The 22,637-nt window shown below is 35.0% G+C and overlaps 1 protein-coding gene across 3 annotated transcripts in view; it reads left to right on the top strand.

Moving 5' to 3' along the window:
• Positions 1-22,637, top strand: part of FXR1 (FMR1 autosomal homolog 1) — a 59,122-nt gene that overhangs the window by 18,549 nt on the left and 17,936 nt on the right. For all 3 annotated transcript variants that reach the window (XM_081235142.1, XM_081235143.1, XM_081235141.1), the window contains 9 exons: positions 75-127; positions 1,566-1,659; positions 11,734-11,805; positions 12,222-12,370; positions 12,598-12,691; positions 13,143-13,259; positions 14,583-14,753; positions 16,122-16,200; positions 20,414-20,523. In XM_081235142.1, the coding sequence (XP_081091268.1) occupies positions 75-127; positions 1,566-1,659; positions 11,734-11,805; positions 12,222-12,370; positions 12,598-12,691; positions 13,143-13,259; positions 14,583-14,753; positions 16,122-16,200; positions 20,414-20,523 (939 nt within the window). The remainder of the gene's footprint in view (positions 1-74; positions 128-1,565; positions 1,660-11,733; positions 11,806-12,221; positions 12,371-12,597; positions 12,692-13,142; positions 13,260-14,582; positions 14,754-16,121; positions 16,201-20,413; positions 20,524-22,637) is intronic.

Consider the following 22,637-nt stretch of genomic DNA (forward strand, 5'->3'; position numbering starts at 1 on the left):
GTAGCTCTAATATAGTGGTTTAGAGTTAATGTAACATTTAATTGAATATTTATTTCCTTTTAATTTCTTTATAGGGATTTATCAAAGATGTTCATGAAGACTCCCTCACAGTTGTTTTTGAGAACAAGTAAGTTATTTTTTTATTGATAGAGATCCTAATTTTGAAGACTGGTAGTGCCAAACTGTTTGCTTTTGGCTGTTTCTATTGCCAGTGGAAAATGAGTGTGCTTTTGGGTGGGGGGGTGTCTTTGGTTTGATTATCTTTTTGAGTTCAAATAATTTTAGTTTTTGATGACTTCACCTGGTTTTCTGCTCACAATTCACTTGGCACTTTTTCCATGACCCCTTTCTTTGTCAAATCACATGTGGACGTGAATCAGTAAGTAGTTTTTGCAAAAATAGACGGCACGAATGAGATTATAATATGCTTACTTCTTAAAAACACAGAATTTTGAAATGATGTAGATAAGTATTAGGCTGTCTTTAATTACTTGATTATTCATAAGGAATAATAAAAAGTTGTATAGATATTGTAAAGGTTTGGTAAGTTGTGCTAAAAACGTTAAAGACCGTGTTCTGGGCTTGGTTAGGAAGGGTTATAAAGGAGCACTGTATAATTGAAGGTCAGAAAAGAAACTGGTCGACTTTCACTTTTAAGCTGCTTCTGTAACTGCCTCAATAGATACTGGCCCAACAGCTGTTTCTTGTAGAAACAAGTGTTGAGATGATTTCTGTCTTTCAGCAGCTGCCATTTAGGACAGTAAAGATGAAAGAAAGCACTCAGATGTCTTACTTATCTCTTTTTTTGCCCAGCGTTGGCACAGGGGAGCCATAGGAGTATTTTACATGCTGCTGTACCTCCCAGGCATGTGAATGACCTATTAGAACTTAAAGTAGGAAAGCATTTAGCTTTATCAACTTAGTTATAAAATACAACCCACAAAAAAGCAACAGCTCAAGTAGTAGTTTTAACACATTCGTATTTGCTACAAAGATTAAAAGTAAGTTTTTTCTAGGTTTTAGTTACAATGTATGTGTTCATTGTAGAAAAGAAATTGTATCTGTGTAAGAAAATTAAATCCTTTCATAATTTAGCTATTCAGAATAATTGAGTAGTTTTCTATATTTCTGTGAACATGTACATTAAGAAATTATGCAGCTTATATTTTATAATCTCTGAAATTGTGTTCCTTAATAAGTCATTGAGTGGTAAAAGTGTTTGTAATAAGTTGATCCCACTATTGCAGTTCGTTACTCTGAACTTACCCTATTTCATTTGCAGAATAATGTATGTATTGTTACCTTAGGATGAGTAATTTGGAAGCAATATATAATTGTCAATGATGTTAACTATTTATAAACTTCATCAAAAGCCATGCAAAATCTGTTCTACCTCAACAGACTACTTGGAAAAAGATTTAATACAGAAGTTGTTTTTCTTTGGGGAAAGCTAAATGATTGATTTGAATAATATACAGCACTAAGCATAGACTACATAGCTTCTGTATTAGGGGCTATTAGAATAATATATTTTAAAGTTGTTAATTCCTTTTCTAATCCTTCAGTTGGCAACCGGAACGCCAGGTTCCATTTAATGAAGTTAGATTACCACCACCACCTGATATAAAAAAAGAAATTAGTGAAGGAGATGAAGTAGAGGTATGTATTTATAAGTTTATTTTCTTGTGTGCATATTTTTTTGTTTCAAATAAATATTCTTGTTGGAAAATCTGTTTAGCTGTTAGAGAATAAATCTAATTCCTTTTCTCCATTCTTTCTATTGGTAATGGCTGTGTAATGTAGCAATGCTTGAGTTTTGGAGCCAGAACTGGGATTAATGTCTCAATGCTACCATTTTTAGGTTTGTAGCCTTGGTCAGGTTTTTTTGTTTTTAATGACTAAAGTGAAAATAATTTGAGAACTAAAGACGATAGTGCATTTGAGTTGTTTTGCACAGAATTTGGCGGAGACAACTATATGACGTTGGTCATTATTTTCCTTTTTTTTTTTTTTTTTTGGCTATTTTGCCTTGTGCTTTTTCCTCAGTATCTTTGTACAGTATTAGTAGCTATCCTTTATTGTAGTGATCATTAGTATAGTTCCTATGTAACTATGAAATATTATAATTAGCATATACTGCCTTTTTGAATATTCTAGAAATATTCAGAAAAATTTAAAAGGAAAAAACCAAAATCACTGCCCAGAGACAAAAACCACATTTCATGGTTTACATATTCCCAGGCTCTTCCTTTTTTCTCTTTTAAAAGAATAAAAATTGTACTGCTTCTTTGTATCTTGCTTTTTTCACACTTAGTAGATCTTGAATGTCTGTCTTTTATATTTATTTTTTATTAACATGCCTGCTGTTATGTAAAAAGAAACTTGGAAATAATTGTCAAATAGAAGCATAATGAGTTCGTTGGAGATAGAAAATTTGATTTTCGATTTTTAAGAAATTGATACCTCCGAGGAGCTCAAATATGCTAAAATGTATTTCTCACAAGGAGTTGTCTTGATAATGTTGAAAGAGATTTTCAAATCTCATTTGTACCTAATTTATGTAGGCTGGGGTAGGAGAACTGGGAACACGGGTCAATCTTTAATGTTGAAACAGCTATCTGAAAACACTTAACAGTACGTACTTTGTGCCATACACTGTTCTGAGTGCTTTGCACGTGAACTCATTTAGTTACTTACCACTTTTATTCTTAAATTTTTTAATGGTAAATTTTCTTTTGAGTTAATTGTAGATGTTAGGCTAGAAAGTCAAATTGTAGGACTTTAACCCCTAACAACTTGAACTCACATTCTAAGATTTTGCCTAGATTTTAATTCTTGCTCTAGGTAATTAGAGCAAGCATCCTGCTTTTGCTAAATCAAAGCATGTTATAACTTAATTGTGTCAGGGTGCCACATGTGTGGCGGTCATTTCTGTGAGTAGTGCTTTTCATATTTTTAAAATTGTTGTTCAGACAGTTATTGTTAATGTAAAGGCTCAGTTTAAAGGAAAAACTTGGTGGAATGCTGAGGGTGTTGTTACAGTGTGCTTTCCTCAGTCTCAATCTGGGAAGATCCTGTCCAGTTCCTGGACCATCTTTATGGCTTGCCTCCCCAATTGTATACAAAACGTTATTGAATGATTTGGAAATTGATGATTACAGAGTGTTTTATTTCACTTTGTTTTATGGTTCAGTCTTGGTGAAATTTGTTCCCTTAAAATTAATGAGAATCATGGTCTGGAATTAAGATATTACTGTTACTTTGTAATTTTTTTGTGCTTTTGAAATTTTTGAAAATTCATATAGGGAAGAAGTTTAAAATTAATCTTGCCACCTGTGGACTTATTGTTCTTTTTTTGTTTTGCTTTTTTGCCAGCGTTAGGAATTTATTCTTATGCCATGGAATGAATGCTTAGGAATTACGGTTGTTAGTGCTTTATATTTTGAGCCAAATAACTTTATGTAAGCTCCCCCCCTAAATTCAAAGTAACAAAGCTTAATATAAAAAGTGAAATGATACAGAGTTACATAAAGTAAAACGTGAACCTTTCCTCTTTGTGTAGGTATGTAGGTGTGCTTATCTGCCCACCCCAGCTTAAATCTCATTTAAGAGATGTCTCTTTAGATTTTTTTTCTTTGAATTTATAAAGAATATGTGTGCTTTTTTAAGTTACAAAAATTGGGAATACATTTTATTTGTGATTTTTGTAGTCAGTTAATTAAGATACCGTAGACATTTTCAAGTCTGCACATACAGATTTAACCTCATTTTTTCTCACCACCCCATGATACTCCTTAGTATAGGTGTATCATAATTAGAAGTCGTTGAAATTATTGACAGTTGTTTTTTGCTTTTACCGCCCCCCCAAAAAAGCAAGAGTTAATATCCTTATGTAAATCATTTTCTGTTAGTATAAATCTTGGTGGTTCAATTGCTGAATCAAAGGCATGTATATTGAAAAGTTTGATAATACCAAAATATACCATTTTGTCCTCCAAAAATGCTTTTTGAATGACCACTTCATAATTTTGCTAATACATTAAGGTGTTTGTTTCCTCATAGATTGACTGACTGGATTATTATTAATCTCATCTGTAAGTTTTCATAAACATGATAGAAGGAAGCTGTTGTCTTCTCTGTCTTATGAACCTTGATTACTAGTGATATGGAGTGTCTTTTAAATTAGTTTATTGGCTGTTAGCCCCTTGTTCTGTTTATTATCTATTTTATTTTTTGCCCATGTAGTTTTCGATGTTGGAAATGTGTACATTTTATGGGTAAGTTTCTGTTATATATTTTTTCTCCCAGGCATTCTTTAAAAAGCTGTGCTTTAGTGGCTTTTGCCATTAAGAATTTATATTTTTACTTATTCAGATCTGCCAGTTTTCCCAGCATGGCCTCCAAGATAACCCATTTTAGTACTTCTACAGAGATGTCCCCCCCTTTTTTAAAGAGTATTTAGGTTTTTAATATAACTTGAGGGCTTCCCTGGTGGCGCAGTGGTTGAGAGTCCGCCTGCTGATGCAGGGGACATGGGTTCGTGCCCCAGTCCGGGAGGATCCCGCATGCCGCGGAGCGGCTGGGCCCGTGAGCCATGGCCACTGAGCCTGCGCGTCCGGAGCCTGTGCTCCGCAACGGGAGGGGCCACGGCGGTGAGAGGCCTGCGTACCGCAAAAAAAAAAAAAAAAAAAAAAAAAACTTGATTCTTTTTAGGGTAATTTATTGCATAGTATATTGATTTTTTTTAAATTAAGTCATTGGCTACTGTTCTTTTTGTGCTAGTTGTAAATACTATAATAGCAGTGGTAACAGCTGACACTAACCCATATAATATATATATAACTAACTGGCTTTTTAAACACATTCTATCAGTTTGACATAATAGTCTCTTGAGGGCCTCTTCTAAACTCTGTGAATACTTTAATTAACCTTTCCAAGGTTCATGTAGCCTGAAGGTTAGGAAGTTGAATAACCAGTGTAAGTTTTTGTCCTGAATGTTATTCTTTTTAATATGTCATGCTGTATTACAGGGTTGTCAATTTTGTGCCACATTCCCAACTCTTGTTCTTTTGCAGCTCTAGGAACCCTTCCTCTTTGAAGAATGGAAAGGTGACTATGATTTGGCCATTAGTAATTGATTTAGAACAGAAATGATCCAGAAGGGAGCTTTTCACTAAGCTGTCCAGGCATTTATCTAAAGTTCAGCCATACAACAGAAGACCTAAATAGACATTTTTCCAGAAGACATACAGATGGCCAACATACAGATGTTCAACATGGCTAATTATTAGAGAAATGCAAATCAAAACTACAATGAGATATCACCTCACACCAGTCAGAATGGTCATTATCAAAAAGTCTACAAATAATAAATGCTAGAGAGGGTGTGGAGAAAAGGAACCTTCCTACACTGTTGGTGGGAATGTAAATTGGTGCAGCCACTATGGAAAACAGTATAGAGGCTCCTTTAAAAACTAAAAATAGAATTACCATATGATCCAACAATCCCACTCCTGGGCATATATCTGGAGAAAACTGATTTGAAAAGATAAAGGCACCCCAACGTTCACAGCAGCACTATTTACAATAGCCAAGATGTGGAAGCAACCTAAATGTCCATTGGCAGATGAGTGGATAAAGAAGATATGGTGTACACACACACACACTTATATATACACACACAATGGGATATTACTCAGCCATAAAAAAATGAAAGAATGCTATTTGCAGCAACATGGATGGAGCTAGAGATAATCATACTGAGTGAAGTAAGCCAAAGACATATTTTATGATATGACTTACTTTTTTTTAATTTTTATTTTTTTAATATTTTGGCTGCGCCACGCGGCATGTGGGATCTTAGTTCCCTGACCAGGGATTGAACCCATGCCCTCTGAATTGGAAGTGTGGAGTCTTAACCACTGGACCGCCAGGAAGTCCCCATATGATCATGTGGAATCTAAAATATGACAAGTGAACTTATTTACTAAACAGACTCACAGGCATACAAAACGAAGTTGGGTTACCAAAGGGGAAGGTGCAGGGGATAAATTAGGAATTTGGGATTAACAGATACACACTACTATATATAAAATAAACAACAAGGACTTACTGTATAGCACAGAGAACTATATTCAATATTTTGTAATAGCCTATAATGGAAAAGAATCTGAAAAAGAACATATATACACGTGTATATATATACATACATATATACACACACACACACAGATATACACATATATATATATATACAAAACTGAATCACTTTGCTGTACACCTGAAACTAACACAATATTGTAAATCAACTATGCTTCTATTAAAAAATAATAATAAAAAATTCAGCCATATGAACTTTCCATTCTTGTAGGTCAGGTATGGTTAAATATTGGCGATTTCACGTGGCTTACTCTAAAATTTTATTACTTTACAAACATGTTTGGCTACTTCAGGCTTGCCCTTTCCAGCCAGTTTATGAGACTTAGATGAAATTATAAAACATAAATTAGTGTCTGGTAGTGGCCTCAAGAAGGCACTAATATGGCTTATAATAGAAAGTTGGTTTTGAAAAGTGTAAGATTCAAAGGTTTATTTTTAAACCTAATTGGTGGCTTTGTGTTGATAAAAAGTGGCATATATTTTCAAATCTTTAAAGTATTTAATATAATTAATTTTTTTGACAAGTGTCTGCTTAATAGTTGATTTTGTTAACTAAAGATTGCTAAGAAAATTGATAATTCCCTGGTGGTCCAATGGTTAAGACTCTGTGCTTTCACTGCTGAGGGCCTGGGTTCGATCTCTGGTCAGGGAAATAAGATCCCACAAGACGCGTGGCATGGCCAAAAAAAAAAAAAAGATTGCTAAGAAAATAATGCTCAACTTGTAAAGTTGGAAATGATGGGAAAATGAAGAGTTCTTTAGATTCTCTTAAGCTGGATATATAGTATAATGTTCTGGGATATTGGAAGGGCAGTAGAAAGAGTTTTTCCCCAGTGATTTCACATGTGAGGTGCCTTATTTTTTATTATAAGATGCCTACCTTATTCAGCAAGTTAGTAACACACACAAACGTGTTACATAGGAAAGCCTGACATCTCAAGCTAATAGATAATTTTATAAGACTTTTTAAGTTTTTCCTCTTGGGCTTAACATATTTGATATATAAAAACTTTTTTTTTTGAATTGTGAAGTCTTCTGGTTGAAATACGGATAGGCAAGTTTTTGTTCTTGTGACATACACCTTTTCTTCCATCTTTTATGGCAGATAGTCAGACATTATGGTTCTACATCTTTATAATTTAGTTATAATCTTGGGATAGGTCCCTTGAGAGAAATTTGATAAAGGGATTAAGAATAATTTGATGTAGAACATTCCCTTACCTTACAATTTTTTTTTTTAATTTGGCCATGCCGCATGACATGCGGGATCTTAGTTCGCTGACCAGGGATCAAACCCGAGTCCCCCTGCAGTGAAAGTGCAGGGTCTTAAGCCACTGGACTGCCAGGGAAGCCCCCTTACCGTACAGTTTTTTTAATTTAGTATTTTACTTATAAGACAAATACAATATACATGTATAACTCACATCTTACCTTTAAAAATGTTTCAGTTTGATTCTTGCAACCAGTCCGAAGATTTTAGCTGTCTATAGTTAGTCTTTCTCATAATACGAAGTCAGCATTGTTAGTTTTAGTGCTTGGGAATGCTCATATGTTAAAGAATAGGTGAACATATTCTTTATTACTTGTATCTTTTTCTTTTGGGGAATGGGCAGTTTCCAAGACTTATGAAACCCATTTGTTAAAGTATCAGCCACAAATACTAATGAGATAATACTGTTGTGTAAGTAGATAAATCACATTAGTGTTTTCTAGATGTTAAGCTTGCTTTCCTAATGTATATTTTCTATTTCTTCATAGATTGTAATGAGATGAAATAGATATGAATAGTACTCAATAAATGTCTTTCAGGTAGTTGTAAAACAGGTCATTATGATTAAGCATTCAGTTTAATGCTTAACATTTAGAATTAGGTAAAAACTGGTAGAAATTGTCTACTGCTGGTGTTCACATTATTTCTATTTGGTTATAACATTGAAAGGCATCGTTGAACATTATTAACTTGAATGAAAAGCTGATAACGTTAGGATCCAGACTGGAATTCCATTTAAGTCATAATTTGGTTGTGTGCTGGAATTTGGAGGCTAGTAAGGTTTGACTTGGATTCATTTGGTAGAAAGAATACTGAAATAGGCTTTTGGAATTTAATTCTTCCATGAAACTGTAGCCTTCTTCAGTCTGGGTACAGTTGTGTTTTTAGGTCTCTCATGGGCACTCCTTAGTCTTTTTTTAAGCTCTTTCTTGGATTTGAAGAAACTTAGAATGTTAGAGAAATGAGGGCCATTGCCTTAGATTGTGAATTGCTTTCTTGGAATAGTTTGGGGATTTAAGTGAATTGAAATCTGAAGTAAGGGAATTTCTGTGAGACGCTTTTACTCCAATGACGTAGTCATAAATAAATTGAATAATCTACATCTCGGACATAGTATGCTAGGGCGTGGTTTTAACACTGGGTTATTAAAATGACTTTTTATTGTGTTGAGTACACTGTTCATTTTGTAAAGGATGTTATTTGACCCACAACACAAAAGTGGAGGCAAATTCATAGCATTTTGATTTGAGCCAGGAACTTATATTAATTTGGCTTTATGAGAGAGGCTTTGTCTTTCAGGGATCAGTTATTAATGAAGCTTACAGAGATGGATGTAAGTGTAAAATGAAATCCAGCATTTTAATGTTCAGTGAGAACTAAAGCTGCAAGACAGTCCACAATGTTTTATTCTTTTTTGTAGGTAAACTTACATAGAAAACCAGATTCCTAGATGGTTATTCTTTGGTGAAATAGAACAGGTAGTTTATTTTAAGACCCATTTTTCAGCATTCAAGCTTGAGGCACCCATCCACTGTAGCTCAACAAGAGATATACCAGTCTGTTTAGCTGAACTGCCTTTCTAAGATAGTGCTTGGAAAGGGCACTTTCCTTCTTGTTCTCAGGGTTTTCTTTTTGTTTTTTTAATTCTCAGTATACTAGGGAAAATAGTCAGCACTTACCATTTGAGTCTAATGGGCCATTTTTATTGTTTTTTATATTTTTAAGTCATTTTACATATAAATTTACAGAAGTAAGAATAAAAGGATGGTGAAGATAAACATTATTAGATATTTTAATAAGCATTTAAACAAAGAAATCCAAGTTTTTATTTCATGTTTTCTTGGTTTTTGACAATACATTTACCTAAAATGAGCAAAGTTTTCTGAATATTAACTTATTGCTCATCAGCTATCATGCATAAACCCAGAACATACCCATCTTGTAAATGCTGATATCAGATTTAAAGTCCATCTCTGATAAGTTCTAGTTTATCATTTCTTCTGTTTCATCTTACACACTTGAATTATCAGAATGCAATGGTTTAAAAATACAGTTGACCCTTGAACAACATGGGTTTGAACTGCATGGGTCCATGTATACTCGGATCCCCCCCCGTGCGGCTTGTGGAAGTCTTAGTTCCCTGACCAGAGATTGAACCTGGGCCCTCGGCAGTGAAAGTGTAGAGTCTTGACCACTGGACTGCCAGGGAATTCCCACTCAGATTATTTTCAGTAGAAAATGCTATAGTACTGCATGATCAGTGGTTGGTTGAGTTTGCAGATGTGGAACTGCATATACAGAAGGCCGTCTGTGTTACACTCAGCTTTCAACTGCATGGAGGGTTGACGCCCCTAACCCCTTTGTTGTTCAAGGGTCAATTGTATTTTGGAACTTCTGATGGCTTCTAATTTTATTGAATAGAATATTAGCATCTTTGCCCTATAATTACACCACTCTCATATTTAACCAGTTGGATTGACTAATGTGCATTTCTTCGTCATCTGTTTCTTTCTAGTCAAAGAAGATGGCAGAGTATTTTAGGATGTAGGAAAAATAAGGTTCCTGGATTCTGCCCTAGATTTATGTAAGGGTTCATTGGATGCTTAATAAAAGTTGCAAGACAGAATGAGTTTTATTCTATTCTAAAAAAAAGGTAAAAATTTTCTTATTTTTTGGAAGATCTGTAAGAAAGGATAGAGTCAAGAAATAGTTAGATTTACTCATATAAGAAATGCAGAAGCTAAAATTGAGTTCACTGGAGCTTCATTGGTATATGGGCTTTTTTTCCCTCAGCTTTTCTCTAATCATGGTATGCAGTAAAGTTGATCATGAAGTTTTGGCTTATTTATTTTTAGTTCCCAGTATTCCACCCCTTCGAAGATTACTCTCATTATCATCTTGATAGAAGATTCAGGCTTTCCAAAACTGTTAGCCTGTCAGTAGTTGTTTACATTATTTCACAAATGGCTGTTAACATGTATTGATTGGTAGATTTCTCTGTGCACCTGTGTAGGGACAACCTTAGTTTAATCAAGATTTTTGTGTTTCTTAGTCATCTCTTCCCAGCCCCCCCTTCTCATGTATTGAAAATATATCAAACAAACTGCTGTGTCATAAGAAATAACTCTAATTCTCAATGGAAACTTTTCTAATGTATTATATTTCAAAATACTTGATAATTATAGAATACGTAAGATACAGGATTTTTTTTTTTTTTTTGCATAGGAGGTTTTGTAAGGTATGTACTCTGCTAGATGGCCTAAATGTGTGTATAATTTTTTTTTGTTAGACTTTTAGTACATTTAAGTTCCTCAGCAAGGGATTTAAATGTCATACCTTGAAGGAATTTTAAAATAGGAAGAAATTTTAAAAACTTTCTAAAAACAGTTCTTAATTTCAACATTTTATAAATACTGATAACAGATTTAAAATACATCTTATTAAGGTTCTAGCTTATCCTTACTTCTGATACATCATCAGAATGCCATGCTCGAAGATGAACAGTGTTGACAGAAACTGAAAGACCTATGTTTTACACTATGTAAAACTGTCTTGTAAGAAGCATTTCTTTAAAATAATACTTATTGTGACTTCCCTGGTGGCACAGTGGTTAAGAATCCGCCTGCCAATGCAGGGGACACGGGTTCCATCCCTGGTCCAGGAAGATCCCACATGCTACGGAGCAACTAAGCCCGTGTGCCACAACTACTGAGCCTGTGCTCTAGAGCCCGCGAGCCACAACTACCAAGCCTGCACGCCTAGAGCCCATACTCTGCAGCAAGAGAAGCCATTGCAATGAGAAGCCTGCATACCGCAATGAAGAGTAGCTCCTGCTCGCCGCAACTACAGAAAACCTGTGCAGCAACGAAGACCCAATGCAGCCAAAAAAATAAAAATAAATAAATAAATATAAATCTCTTAAAAAAATAATATTTATGTTTAGTAAACCCTCTTGAATTTGGAATTCGATTTCCAAGGAGCCAAATTGCCCAAAGAGGGTTCAGTTTTATTTTTCAGTAGTAAAATTTAAGCGTATATAACTTTTATTAAATCATGTTTAGTATGCCAATTTCATTTTGTTCACAATGTTTTTTTTAATTAATTTATTTTTGGCTGTGTTGGGTCTTTGTTGCTGTGCGCGGGCTTTCCCTAGTTGCAGTGGGCATGGGCTATTCTTCGTATTACTCTTCACAATAAAATTTTTGATTCTTGAATTCAATGGAAGTTTGCTCTTATAATAAGTCATTGTCTATAGGGTTGAAATCTTTTTGGATGAAGGAATAAGGGCATTTTTTTCTTGTCAGGTGTATTCAAGAGCAAATGATCAAGAACCATGTGGATGGTGGTTGGCTAAAGTTCGAATGATGAAAGGAGAAGTAAGTGATGTTGAAACTTGCTTTGTGACTCATTTCCAAGGAAATGCCTCCACTCTTGGTTCTGTAAATGTTACTCTAACTCTTAGTTGTTAAAAGCCTACTTCAGAAATAGTTAATCATGCCTTTCAAAAAGTCATGAGACCAGTAATTTATATTTGTGTTCTGGATTTGCAAACACCAAAGCTGCTCTCCAGAGGTATAAATAACGCAGGCGTGTGAGGACCACCATAGTTCATGCTTGTAAGAATGTATAATGTAGTTTAGGCAAATCAGATTGATGTAACTAAGCTGTGCTTAGTATTTGTGCCACAAGGGGGAGGGTCTGCTGGTTAAGCTGAGCAAGGTAATTAGAACTTCATTTAAAGCTCATTATTTTTATTCAGATGGGATTTTTAAAATATTTTGATGTCTTTTAGTTTTATGTCATTGAATATGCTGCTTGTGATGCCACTTACAATGAAATAGTCACATTTGAACGACTTCGGCCTGTCAATCAAAATAAAACTGTCAAAAAAAATACCTTCTTTAAATGCACAGTGGATGTTCCTGAGGATTTGAGAGAGGCGTGAGTAATTTTGTTTACTGTTGAATTGATTTGTGAATCAAGAGGATTTTTCAGTGCTACAAAAAACTTTTCCCCAGACGCCCAGTCAAAAACTTTGATAGAAAATCTTTTTAACAAACAAAAGTTTTAATGGGTGGTGTCAAAATGAAATACTGAGTTTTCATTATAATTGCCCTCTAAATTTAACCTATTATTTAGGTCTTACCCATGAATTACTTTCTCCCTAGGTGTGCTAATGAAAATGCACATAAAGATTTTAAGAAAGCAGTAGGAGCATGCAGAATTTTTTACCATCCAGAAACCACACAGCTAATGATACTGGTAAGGTAACTCCATATTTTAAGGTAGATAATGAATATTGTACAGATTTTATAATTAAATATTTCAAAAGATAAAAGCTAACTTGTTTTATAGTGACTATTTAAAATACAGTGTGGGAGAAATTTTTTTGCAGTTATAAAATTGTTAATTTGTACATTTCTCCTGGAGTAAGGAGGAAAAATCAATATAATATTCTTTACATCATAAAATCCTTAATATATAGGATCCTGGATTCTACCCACGCCCCCCAATCATAATTTGAAGAGCAGATCTAAGTAATGTGGAAATTAAGAAAGCAAAGTAAGAGTAACTTGTGGCGCGGGGTGGTGTATGTTAGGTGAGGAAGAAGTATAGTAGATGAAAATCAAGGAACGCCTTATGTGGAAGGTTGTGTTTGTATTACCTTGAAAAAGGATTTAAGTTTTTGAGTGATTAACTTGTGTGTTTATAGTCTGCCAGTGAAGCAACTGTTAAGAGAGTAAATATTTTGAGTGACATGCATTTGCGAAGTATTCGTACGAAGTTGATGCTTATGTCCAGAAATGAAGAGGCCACTAAGCATTTAGAAGTAAGTGGGTTTACTTGTAAAAGGTTTTTTGCATGTCCTATTTAGTTTCATGAGTATATTATTCAAGTTCCATGGCTGAAACTACTTGACTGTTAGGTAAGGCAACTTGGGACCTGTTTTATGGCTAATAACTGAAGTCATTGTGTCCTTAGAAGAATTACTTTTTTCTATTACTTTTATCAAACGTAGCCTTTTGTCTGCTAAATGCCTGTTGAGTTATTTGTTAGGACTTGGATGACAGGTGCCAAAGAGCTTAAAAACTCACTAGGGATTTCCAGTAGAACTTTATTGCTGGTTTTTACTGTCCTGTATCAGTCACAATGCATTTCCTTAGTAACTGGTTCACTATAACAACTCCTGGGTAAGAAGAGAGGAGGATATATGGCTTGTAGTTTTCAAAAAGAGCCTACCATTGCTTCTCTCCATCCTAAGGTATTCCTGTTTTCTCCTCTTCTTCACTGCCACACTATTAGGAGATGTGTTCCCCCCACCCCCTCCCACACGCACTTGTGCACACACACACTGTCTTAGAGAAATTAGGGTACATTTATCTTTAGGATAAGTACAAAAATGCCCTCATTAATTTAAAAGTTCCAAACAAGGGATATGTGAATGAGTTTTGAAACATGAATCGTCTGAACTGGAGAGCTTCCTGTGTCAGTAATTCTGGAAAATTGTTTTAGAATTACTGTTTTCTGTGACCATGATTAAATAGACGGGTCGACCTTTTTTCCCCTTCCACTATATGACCCCAAATGAATTTCCTTTATTCCTTTTTTTCTTAGTTCTTTTTCTTTTTTAAAAAAAAATTATAGTGAAATAAACATAAGATTTACCATCCTAACCATTTTTAAGTGTGCATTTGATAGTGTTGAGAAGTGTATTCACACTGTTGATCAACCAATCTTAAGAAACTTTTCATCTTGCAAAAGTGAAACTCTGTGTCCATTAAACAACTTCCCATTTCCCCTTCCTCCCAGCCCCAGGTCACCACCATTCTACTTTGTTTCTATAAATTTGAGTACTCTAGATACCTTTTGTAAGTGGGAATCATGTAGTATTTGTCTTTTTGTGACTGGCTTATTTCACTAAGCATAATGTCCTCAATGTTTGTCCATGTCATAGCATGTATCAGAATTTCCTCTTTAAGGCTGAATAATTCTGGTTTTACTCAACATATCACATTTTGTTTATCCATTCATCATTCAGTGGACATGTGGGTTGCTTTCTCCTCTTGACTGTTGTGAATAATACTATGAACATGGGTGTACAAAAATTTTTTTTGATATTTTATTATAAATTATAATTTGCCTCTTTTACTAGTGCACAAAACAACTTGCAGCAGCTTTTCATGAGGAATTTGTTGTGAGAGAAGATTTGATGGGCCTGGCAATAGGAACACATGGTAGTAACATACAGCAAGCTAGAAAGGTTCCTGGAGTCACAGCTATTGAGCTAGATGAAGATACTGGAACATTTAGAATCTACGGTGAGGTAAGCTGTTTGCCCCCCACCTTGGGTAGCTTTCCTATAACATATTAACTGTTGTCTGGAATTCCAGTTTCCAAAGGGTGAAACGCTTTAAATTAATCAGCCTGGCAATCGTTGCATGTATGTAGGTGGATTAAAGGTTGTGTTTAATGTGTACTCTTCTGAAAAGTTCCTTAATCAACTGCTTCTGAATTTTACTCTGTTTTATGTGCATTACAGATAATTTATTCAAATATTTTTTGAGTGCTTACTGTCGGGCACTGGCAGTTATAAATAGCATATAATAGAATAGCTTTTGTAGAACTTGAATTTGAGTAATATTTTGTCACTGGTTAATTGTGACATCTGTGTGGACAGGAAAATAATCTGAAAAGTAAATCAGACTTTTCTTCATTCAGACCATCATTCACATTAGAGTAAATGAGTTTTTTGGGGGTGATAATTTCAAGTCTTGACTTTTCATTTGAGTCATATAGTACGTCTTACTAGAGCCCTGATTTTTACTTCCGAAACCGTTAGAAGTGGGCAGTATAACAAAGTAATTGAGATGAAAGACTTTGGAGCCATACTCCTGAATTGGAATTTTGTCTCTACCACTTTGAGAGGGCTTGGAGAAAGTTACTCAGCTTCCCTGCATAATTTTCCGAATTGTAAAATGAGAATTATAATAGTGCTTACCTTACAGTTTATGGGGATTAAATACGGTTTAAAAATTTTTGCTGTGTGTAATACAGTGAGCACACAATATACTTGACCTATGGTTATTAAAGGACAAACATTAGAAGTGGAAGTTAACTGTTACTAGAACTATAAATTCCTTTTGGAGAAGACCCCTCCCCCCCATCTTCCTGTCTTTTAAAATCATAACCATTAGCAATTAGGAATTTTAATGATGTTATCAGTAGGTAATTTTTTTTAAATGCATCTGCAGAAACAGCCTTTTAAATCATTTATGTTGAGAATGAAAAAACAATGCAGATAGTACAGACAACATGAACAGTTTTTTTTTTAACACTCACCTGGAGAATTCAGCATAGGAGTGTGGGCCAGATGTATTTAGGATTGGGTTAAAATTTGGCTAATGTAAGTAAGTTAAACTCTTGTTAATTTTCTCAAGAGCTTAAAAGGGACCTTAGAGATGCCTAACATATTTTGGTTGTAAAAGACTCTTTCCTAGCTGTTTAATGATTACTGTGACTTTTTTTGGAGAAGTACTTCTTGAATTACTTGACTTGAAATGTCACTCTGGTGGTCTGAGCAGAATCTTGTACTAGAGCATAATAATTCAGTTTTTCTTACTTTATTTTTGTTGTGGATTGTGGGTTTCTTCAAGGTTGAATTTCATGTTTGTTTCCCCTCTTTCTCCACCAGAGTGCTGATGCTGTAAAAAAGGCTAGAGGTTTTTTGGAATTTGTGGAGGATTTTATTCAGGTTCCTAGGAATCTTGTTGGTAAGTACTTCTACTAAATGTTAAACAAGTTAAATGTTACTTAATTACATACAGTAACTTAATTGAAAATCAGAGTTTTCTGATATCTTAAAGTTATGTAGAGTATTTTTTTATAACAGTTTGTCATTATAGTTTTTCTTAAGCCTTTTCATCCTTTGTCCTCTTTCTTAATATTTTCATTTTCTTGATGTCTTTATCATTCATATATCCATCAAAATTGTCATAGGACTTTTTGAGAAGGTATTTGTGGTAATTTTTTCTTTTCTTTAATGTAGAAGAAAAAGTAAGAGTGGACTAACAATAGGGTAATAAACTTCTACACAGTAGGCCTTGAGTAAGTAATAGTTGTTGCAAAGGCATAGAATAAAGTTTAAGAAGTCATAGGCAGGAGAGAAGGATGGTGATGATGATATGAGGGGAGGTTTCACTATTAAGTTTTGACACTCAGTGAAAACTGCTGCGCCCATGGGTTATTAAATGACAATTTTTGAATTTGAAGGTGCAGTTAAATGAGCATTATGGCTTGGGATTAGTTGTTTAACAGCTTTCTTATTATCCTCTACATCTGTGCTGTCTGTCCTTTAAAATGCTATTTGAGACATATGTGAGAAGCTTTGGTCACATGTTAAATACATAGTGATTATCCTAAAAGTTTGACAAAAATAAAGCATCAACATGACGTAGCAAAATTTACTAGAGGAATGGTTGGGGTTTTTTTGTGGTACACGGGCCTCTCACTGTTGTGGCTTTTCCCGTCGTGGAGCACAGGCTCTGGACGCGCAGGCTCAGCGACCATGGCTCACGGGCCCAGCCGCTCCGCGGCATGTGGGATCTTCCCGGAGTGGGGCATGAACCTGTGTCCCCTGCATCGGCAGGCGGACTCTCAACCACTGTGCCACCAGGGAAGCCCAGGGGAATGGTTTTTTATGATTTTTTTTTGTTGTCTATTGAATCTCATTAGTTTTTTGACCTTAATGAAATAGAGCCCCTTGGGCTCCATTTATATATAGTTACGCCTATAGGAAGATTCTTTACATGCTTTACTTGTCAAATTCTGTAAAACATTAGTAGGTGAAAATTAAAACAAACAAAAAAACACTTCCACTATTAAAAAAGATGTTTGTTTTGGCCAGTAACAAGTAGTGTGCTTGGGATAATAGTGTACAACACAAGAGTTTGGACAGTTTCATGGTGTTCAACTATATAAAAATCTTTGCACTTCTGCCCAAACGTTTGGATAGGTATGATACACTACCAGTTAAGAAAGCTCCACTTGGGCTTCCCTAGTGGCGCAGTGGTTGAGAATCTGCCTGCTAATGCAGGGGATGTGGGTTCAAGCCCTGGTCTGGGAGGATCCCACATGCCGCGGAGCAACTAGGCCCGTGAGCCACAACTACTGAGCCTGCACATCTGGAGCCTGTGCTCCGCAACAAGAGAGGCCGCGATAGTGAGAGGCCTGCGCACCACGATGAAGAGTGGCCCCCGCTTGCCACAGCTAGAGAAAGCCCTCGCACAGAAACAAAGACCCAACACAGCAAAAAATAAATAAATAAACTCCTACCCCAACATCTTCTTTAAAAAAAGGAAAAACAAGAAAGAAATTGACTATTCAAAGAAAAAAGAAAGCTCCACCTAATCTGTTCCTAGAAACCACTGTTCACTGTACACTGAATTGCTGGAGATTATGAGTTGAGAGGTTAAAATTAAATGTAAGTCTCAGGTATTGTACATAATTTTAATAAATGTTAAGATACAAAAAGTTACCAAATGTTTATTGTTGCCTAATGAAATTGCCTTTGACAAGAAAGCTGCTTTTGAAAATGATCCCCTTTGTTGTTTATATAATACTCTGTTATTGACAGCTATCAGTACTAACATTTTGGTTGCTGCTTTTACAGAACATAATTTAACTTAAGATTTCTTCACTTGTAAAAATGATTTGGAGGTGAGTGTGTCCAAGGGAGTCAGGGTTCTTTCCAGCCCAACAATTCTATAGAAGATAGCCTTGGTCTTGTAGAATTTGTGGTAGTGTTAATTTTAAGTAAAAATTCCTGATATTTCAGAAATAAGGAAATTGGATGTATTTGTAGCTCTCAGATTTTTCTCTTTATTCGTTTATCTGTGTAGTGATGTGAGTACCTGTCATGTCTCTTTTTTTCTTCCACCCTGGCTTGGTTGGCTTTGGTGATTTGGGTTATTTGTTTACTGTTTAGAAAATAAATGTTAGCAACTATTATGCATTGGTGAAATACTCAGAAGTAAGGACTTCAGTTGGTTGGTGTGTATAATAGTAGTACTACATCTTCCTCCAAAATGTTTTCTGGTTGAAGCAGTGTTTTGAAAAATAGTACATTCTTAGTCCAAGTGAAAGAGAAAAAAAAGAGGACTGAGACATAAATGGGAATGAGGACTACTTGGTAGGTAAGTTTCAGAGAGGATTCCCGCACATATTCGGGTTCCAAGGGTTCTAGACTTGTTGACCATTCCCACCCTTCCCAAATCAAAAGTATTACATGAACATTGATTTGAAAATTAATTGAAACTTTTCACCTCCTGGAAGCCTTCCTTAATCACTTCTCTACTCTGTCCCTTCAGCATTTATGCTCAGTGCTCAAATTATACTACAGGTCTGCTTCAGTTTGTCAATATGCTTTGGAATTTAAACTGTGGAAATGATCAGTTAAAATACTGAAGGTCTCTGGTGGGACTAAATAAAACTTGCAGGTAGGTCCTTGCCACAGACCCCAGAAGGGTGATGGATATTCACTCACCACTGGTATAGTCCACAAGAAGGAAGGGGTAAAGATTTGGGGGAGGGGGTATGATATATCAATCTGATTTTTGTTTTTTCGAAAAGATATTTGCTTATTTTTAGCAGGGTCAAGGATGGAGTTGCTGCTTGAGCTTCACTGTGTTAACATGAAGGTTGCTTTTATATGCTGCTGCTAGGGCTGCTCAGAGAAGACATACATCATGTGACTTCCCTCTCCTACTGCTTTGTTTTTTCTTTTTACCTGTTCAATTGCTGGTGCTTTTAAATTTAGGGTTATTGGGCAAGGAGGTTTGAAAATCCTATAATAGTGTCTGCTGTATTGACCAGCTTATTGTTGCCATGGTTCCTTATTTATCTCCTTCCCCCCTTATTTATTCTTTATTGGGAACTGTTCTCTCAAGCATGCAATAGGAGAAACGTACATTTTAACCTCTTTCAACCAAAATTAATTTATTGTGGAAATAGATTGCTGATATAGTATAAAATATTAATTAATCGAGGATTTGGACTTAACAAATAAGATGTTGCTGTTAACTTAGGATACATCTATTCCATATACTGATAGTTACTTGAACATTTACTTCTGTTACCAGGTAACACTACCCAGTATTGCTTTGTTACTTTATGGGTGTATGTTAGCTTTATAACGAGTGAGTTCCTAAGGGGAAGAGCATCTTTGTGTCCTCCTTTTAGTTTCTCCTCTAATTATTGGATACTCAATAACTGCTATGTGACAGACTTACAAGTTAAGTGTGGAGAAGGTAAATAATTTGAATTTTATGTCATTTTACAGTATTTCATAATCTAGGAAGACAGCAAACCATATACATGTTGTATGTAGTTGTACACTTCTGCAGTACTTTAAAAACTTACAGGTGTAAAATGTAATACTTGTTAAATGTCAACATTTTATTTTGGTGAAGAGAATATTCATTTTAAAAGAATCTTGAAGTCACAGGTGTCTTTTGAACAAATAGGAACTTAAAAGCCAGATTGATGACTTTGTTAGTTGTTTGAATAATAATATATGTAATATGTCATAAATGTAAACAAATTGATGTGTTTAATGCCAAAATAAAAGTTTTCTTTTTGCCTTCATTTTTATATCCAAGTTTTTGAAATGGTTCGACTTGATATTTTAAAAATAGAAAAATGATATAGAACATAATAAAAAATATTTAGACATTGAAAATGGCTTACATTGTGAGTGGCACTGTCAATCTCAGTTAATAGTAGTTGCCTTAGGCGTACCGAAGTGAAGGTTTCATACCAAGGATAAAGTTCCTCAGTGGTCTTTAGGGTGAGTTAATTGAGAGTAAGAAGATGAAGTTTTGCTTGGTTTTTATAATTTGATAGTAAGTTAAATTATTTGGGCTGGTGTTGAAATGATAAGCAGTGTTGGTTTTTAACTTACCATTATATATGTTTCTCTTATTAAAGGAAAAGTAATTGGGAAGAATGGCAAAGTTATTCAAGAAATAGTAGACAAATCTGGTGTGGTTCGGGTGAGAATTGAAGGAGACAATGAAAATAAACTACCTAGAGAAGATGTAAGTATTTAAAACATAATTTGCCTGTGTCGTGTGTCTCCCTCCCCTCCACCCCCCACTCTCTTTCTGGTTGACTTACAGTACTATTTTTTATATTTTGAAAATTGTTTTAGGAAAGTTATATCCGGTGAACTGCTTATGCTCTGCAGCAGATTTTTCTTTTTTAAAAAATTCTGTTCCTTACAATGTTGCTTAACACACTTAGAAAACAAGTCATCTTTCAGTTGTTGGCCTTGGGCTCTTGGTTGGTTTCTCAGTATGTCAGTAAAAAAGCCAGTTTTTTTGCGGGGGGGGGGAAGACTGATAATCCTAACAGTTCTTTTTTTTGTACTTAGAGTGTAAAGAATTTGATATTCTAAACAAAACAGTAGGCTGTGAAGGAATTCTTGATAAGTAACACTTCTTTGACCTTGTTTTTTTAGAATTTGTAAGCCCTAACCATTTCTTAATTGAAATCTTTAAGCTCTATGTTGCTAGTAATTCTGATGCCAACTTTCTGAAATTTCTTTGTCAGTCTTTTTCTTACATGTTGATGTCTTGTCCACAGTGCGGTATTTTTCCTTCTCATCCACCACTGTAAGCATCTCTCACTTTCGTGGCTCCAGTGGTCAAGTCTGTATAAGTTGCATGTCTGAACATAAGGCAAGGATTTCCCCCCAAATGATCTCCCAGAAAGCAGTACATTCACACCTTCCTCAGTTTTACATAACTAGAGAGTTTGTTTGCCTATCAGACAGAGTAAGTTTAAAAAAAAAAAAAAGAGACACACAGAAAATTGTAGAATTTGGCTCAGATAAATAGCCTCACAGCTGGTATTTGATGTTGTAAAGATGCCTATGAAAGATACCATTTCCTTTATTCCTTTTAATTAGTTAGAATGTAGAGGTAAAATACATACTTAAAAACAAATGAGAGAAAAGAAATGTCTTACTATTATACAAATGAGTACTTGTGGATTGATTTCATCCTACACTGCTTCAAAAACTGCTGTGAACCTCAAGTAATTTTAACTTATTCTTAAGCAAACACCATGCCCCAAATGGGGGGGAACCCCGTTTTTTCTTGAATTTAAGATGAGGATTAAAATCAAGGGTGTCATACTGTTATAATTGGCACTGTCCCCATTTATACTTAATATATAAAATAATGGTGATCCATTTGGCATACAACCACTGCCTAAAATTGATCTGAAGATCAAGGTGTTTACTGGGCAGGGTCATTAATGACTCAATTATAATTTCTTAGCTTGATACTAATATCTAGTCTTCCCTTAGCTTGACTTATTCCCAGTTGCTTTCCAGTATTTACCATCTTGTTGTAAGCTAATTCTTCTAGGCCCTCCTTCATAAATTAAGAAGTTATTGTACTTTCCTTTGTTTGTAGTTTTGGTCATTGTTACCTCCATTTCTGTGCTAGAGTTAAGAAATTTAAATGCTAAAAGATACCAAGCACATTATGTAAATTACAAAGCAAGTTGGGATGTACAAGATAGGAAAGGGAGGGCACACTGTGCCTTTCTATAAAAGAAACATGCTGCTCATGTTTAATCTGGTTGCTGTGTAGGAATGCATGTATTACGTGTTGCTGTTTCTTCCAATATTTTAAAGAAAAGCTGGAAACCTAAACAGTACACAAAATTTTTCAATTTTCAAAACATTGCATGTGAAAACAAATCTGAAGGTTGATATTGGCTTATTTGGGGCCACCATTTCACAACTTAAGTTGTCTAGGGGCATTCCCTGGTGGTCCAGTGTTTGGGACTCTGCACTTTCACTGCTGTGGGCCTGGGTTCGATCTCTGGTTGGGGAACTAAGATCTCGCAAGCTGTGTGTCGTGGCCAAAAAGAAAGAAAGAAAAAAAAAAGCTGTCTAAATCCCCTGGAGACTCAGTTTATAACTTGTTTACTCTGAAGTCTTTGGTGACTCACCTCTAGCCCGATATGACCTTTCCACCTGTATACCGTAGCTTTTATTGTCTATATAATTGTGTATTTAATGATTTTCTTTAAGTCTTATATTTTGTTTTCTGGTTTATCTTATGTCTCCAAGCCAGGTTATGGAGCTCCTTGAAGTCAAGAAATCAAATCTGAATTCTCATATTTTCCCTTCTTCCCT

Source organism: Mesoplodon bidens (assembly GCF_964165515.1).
Source record: "Mesoplodon bidens genome assembly, chromosome: 5".
In the NCBI taxonomy this organism is placed as follows: domain Eukaryota; kingdom Metazoa; phylum Chordata; class Mammalia; order Artiodactyla; family Ziphiidae; genus Mesoplodon; species Mesoplodon bidens.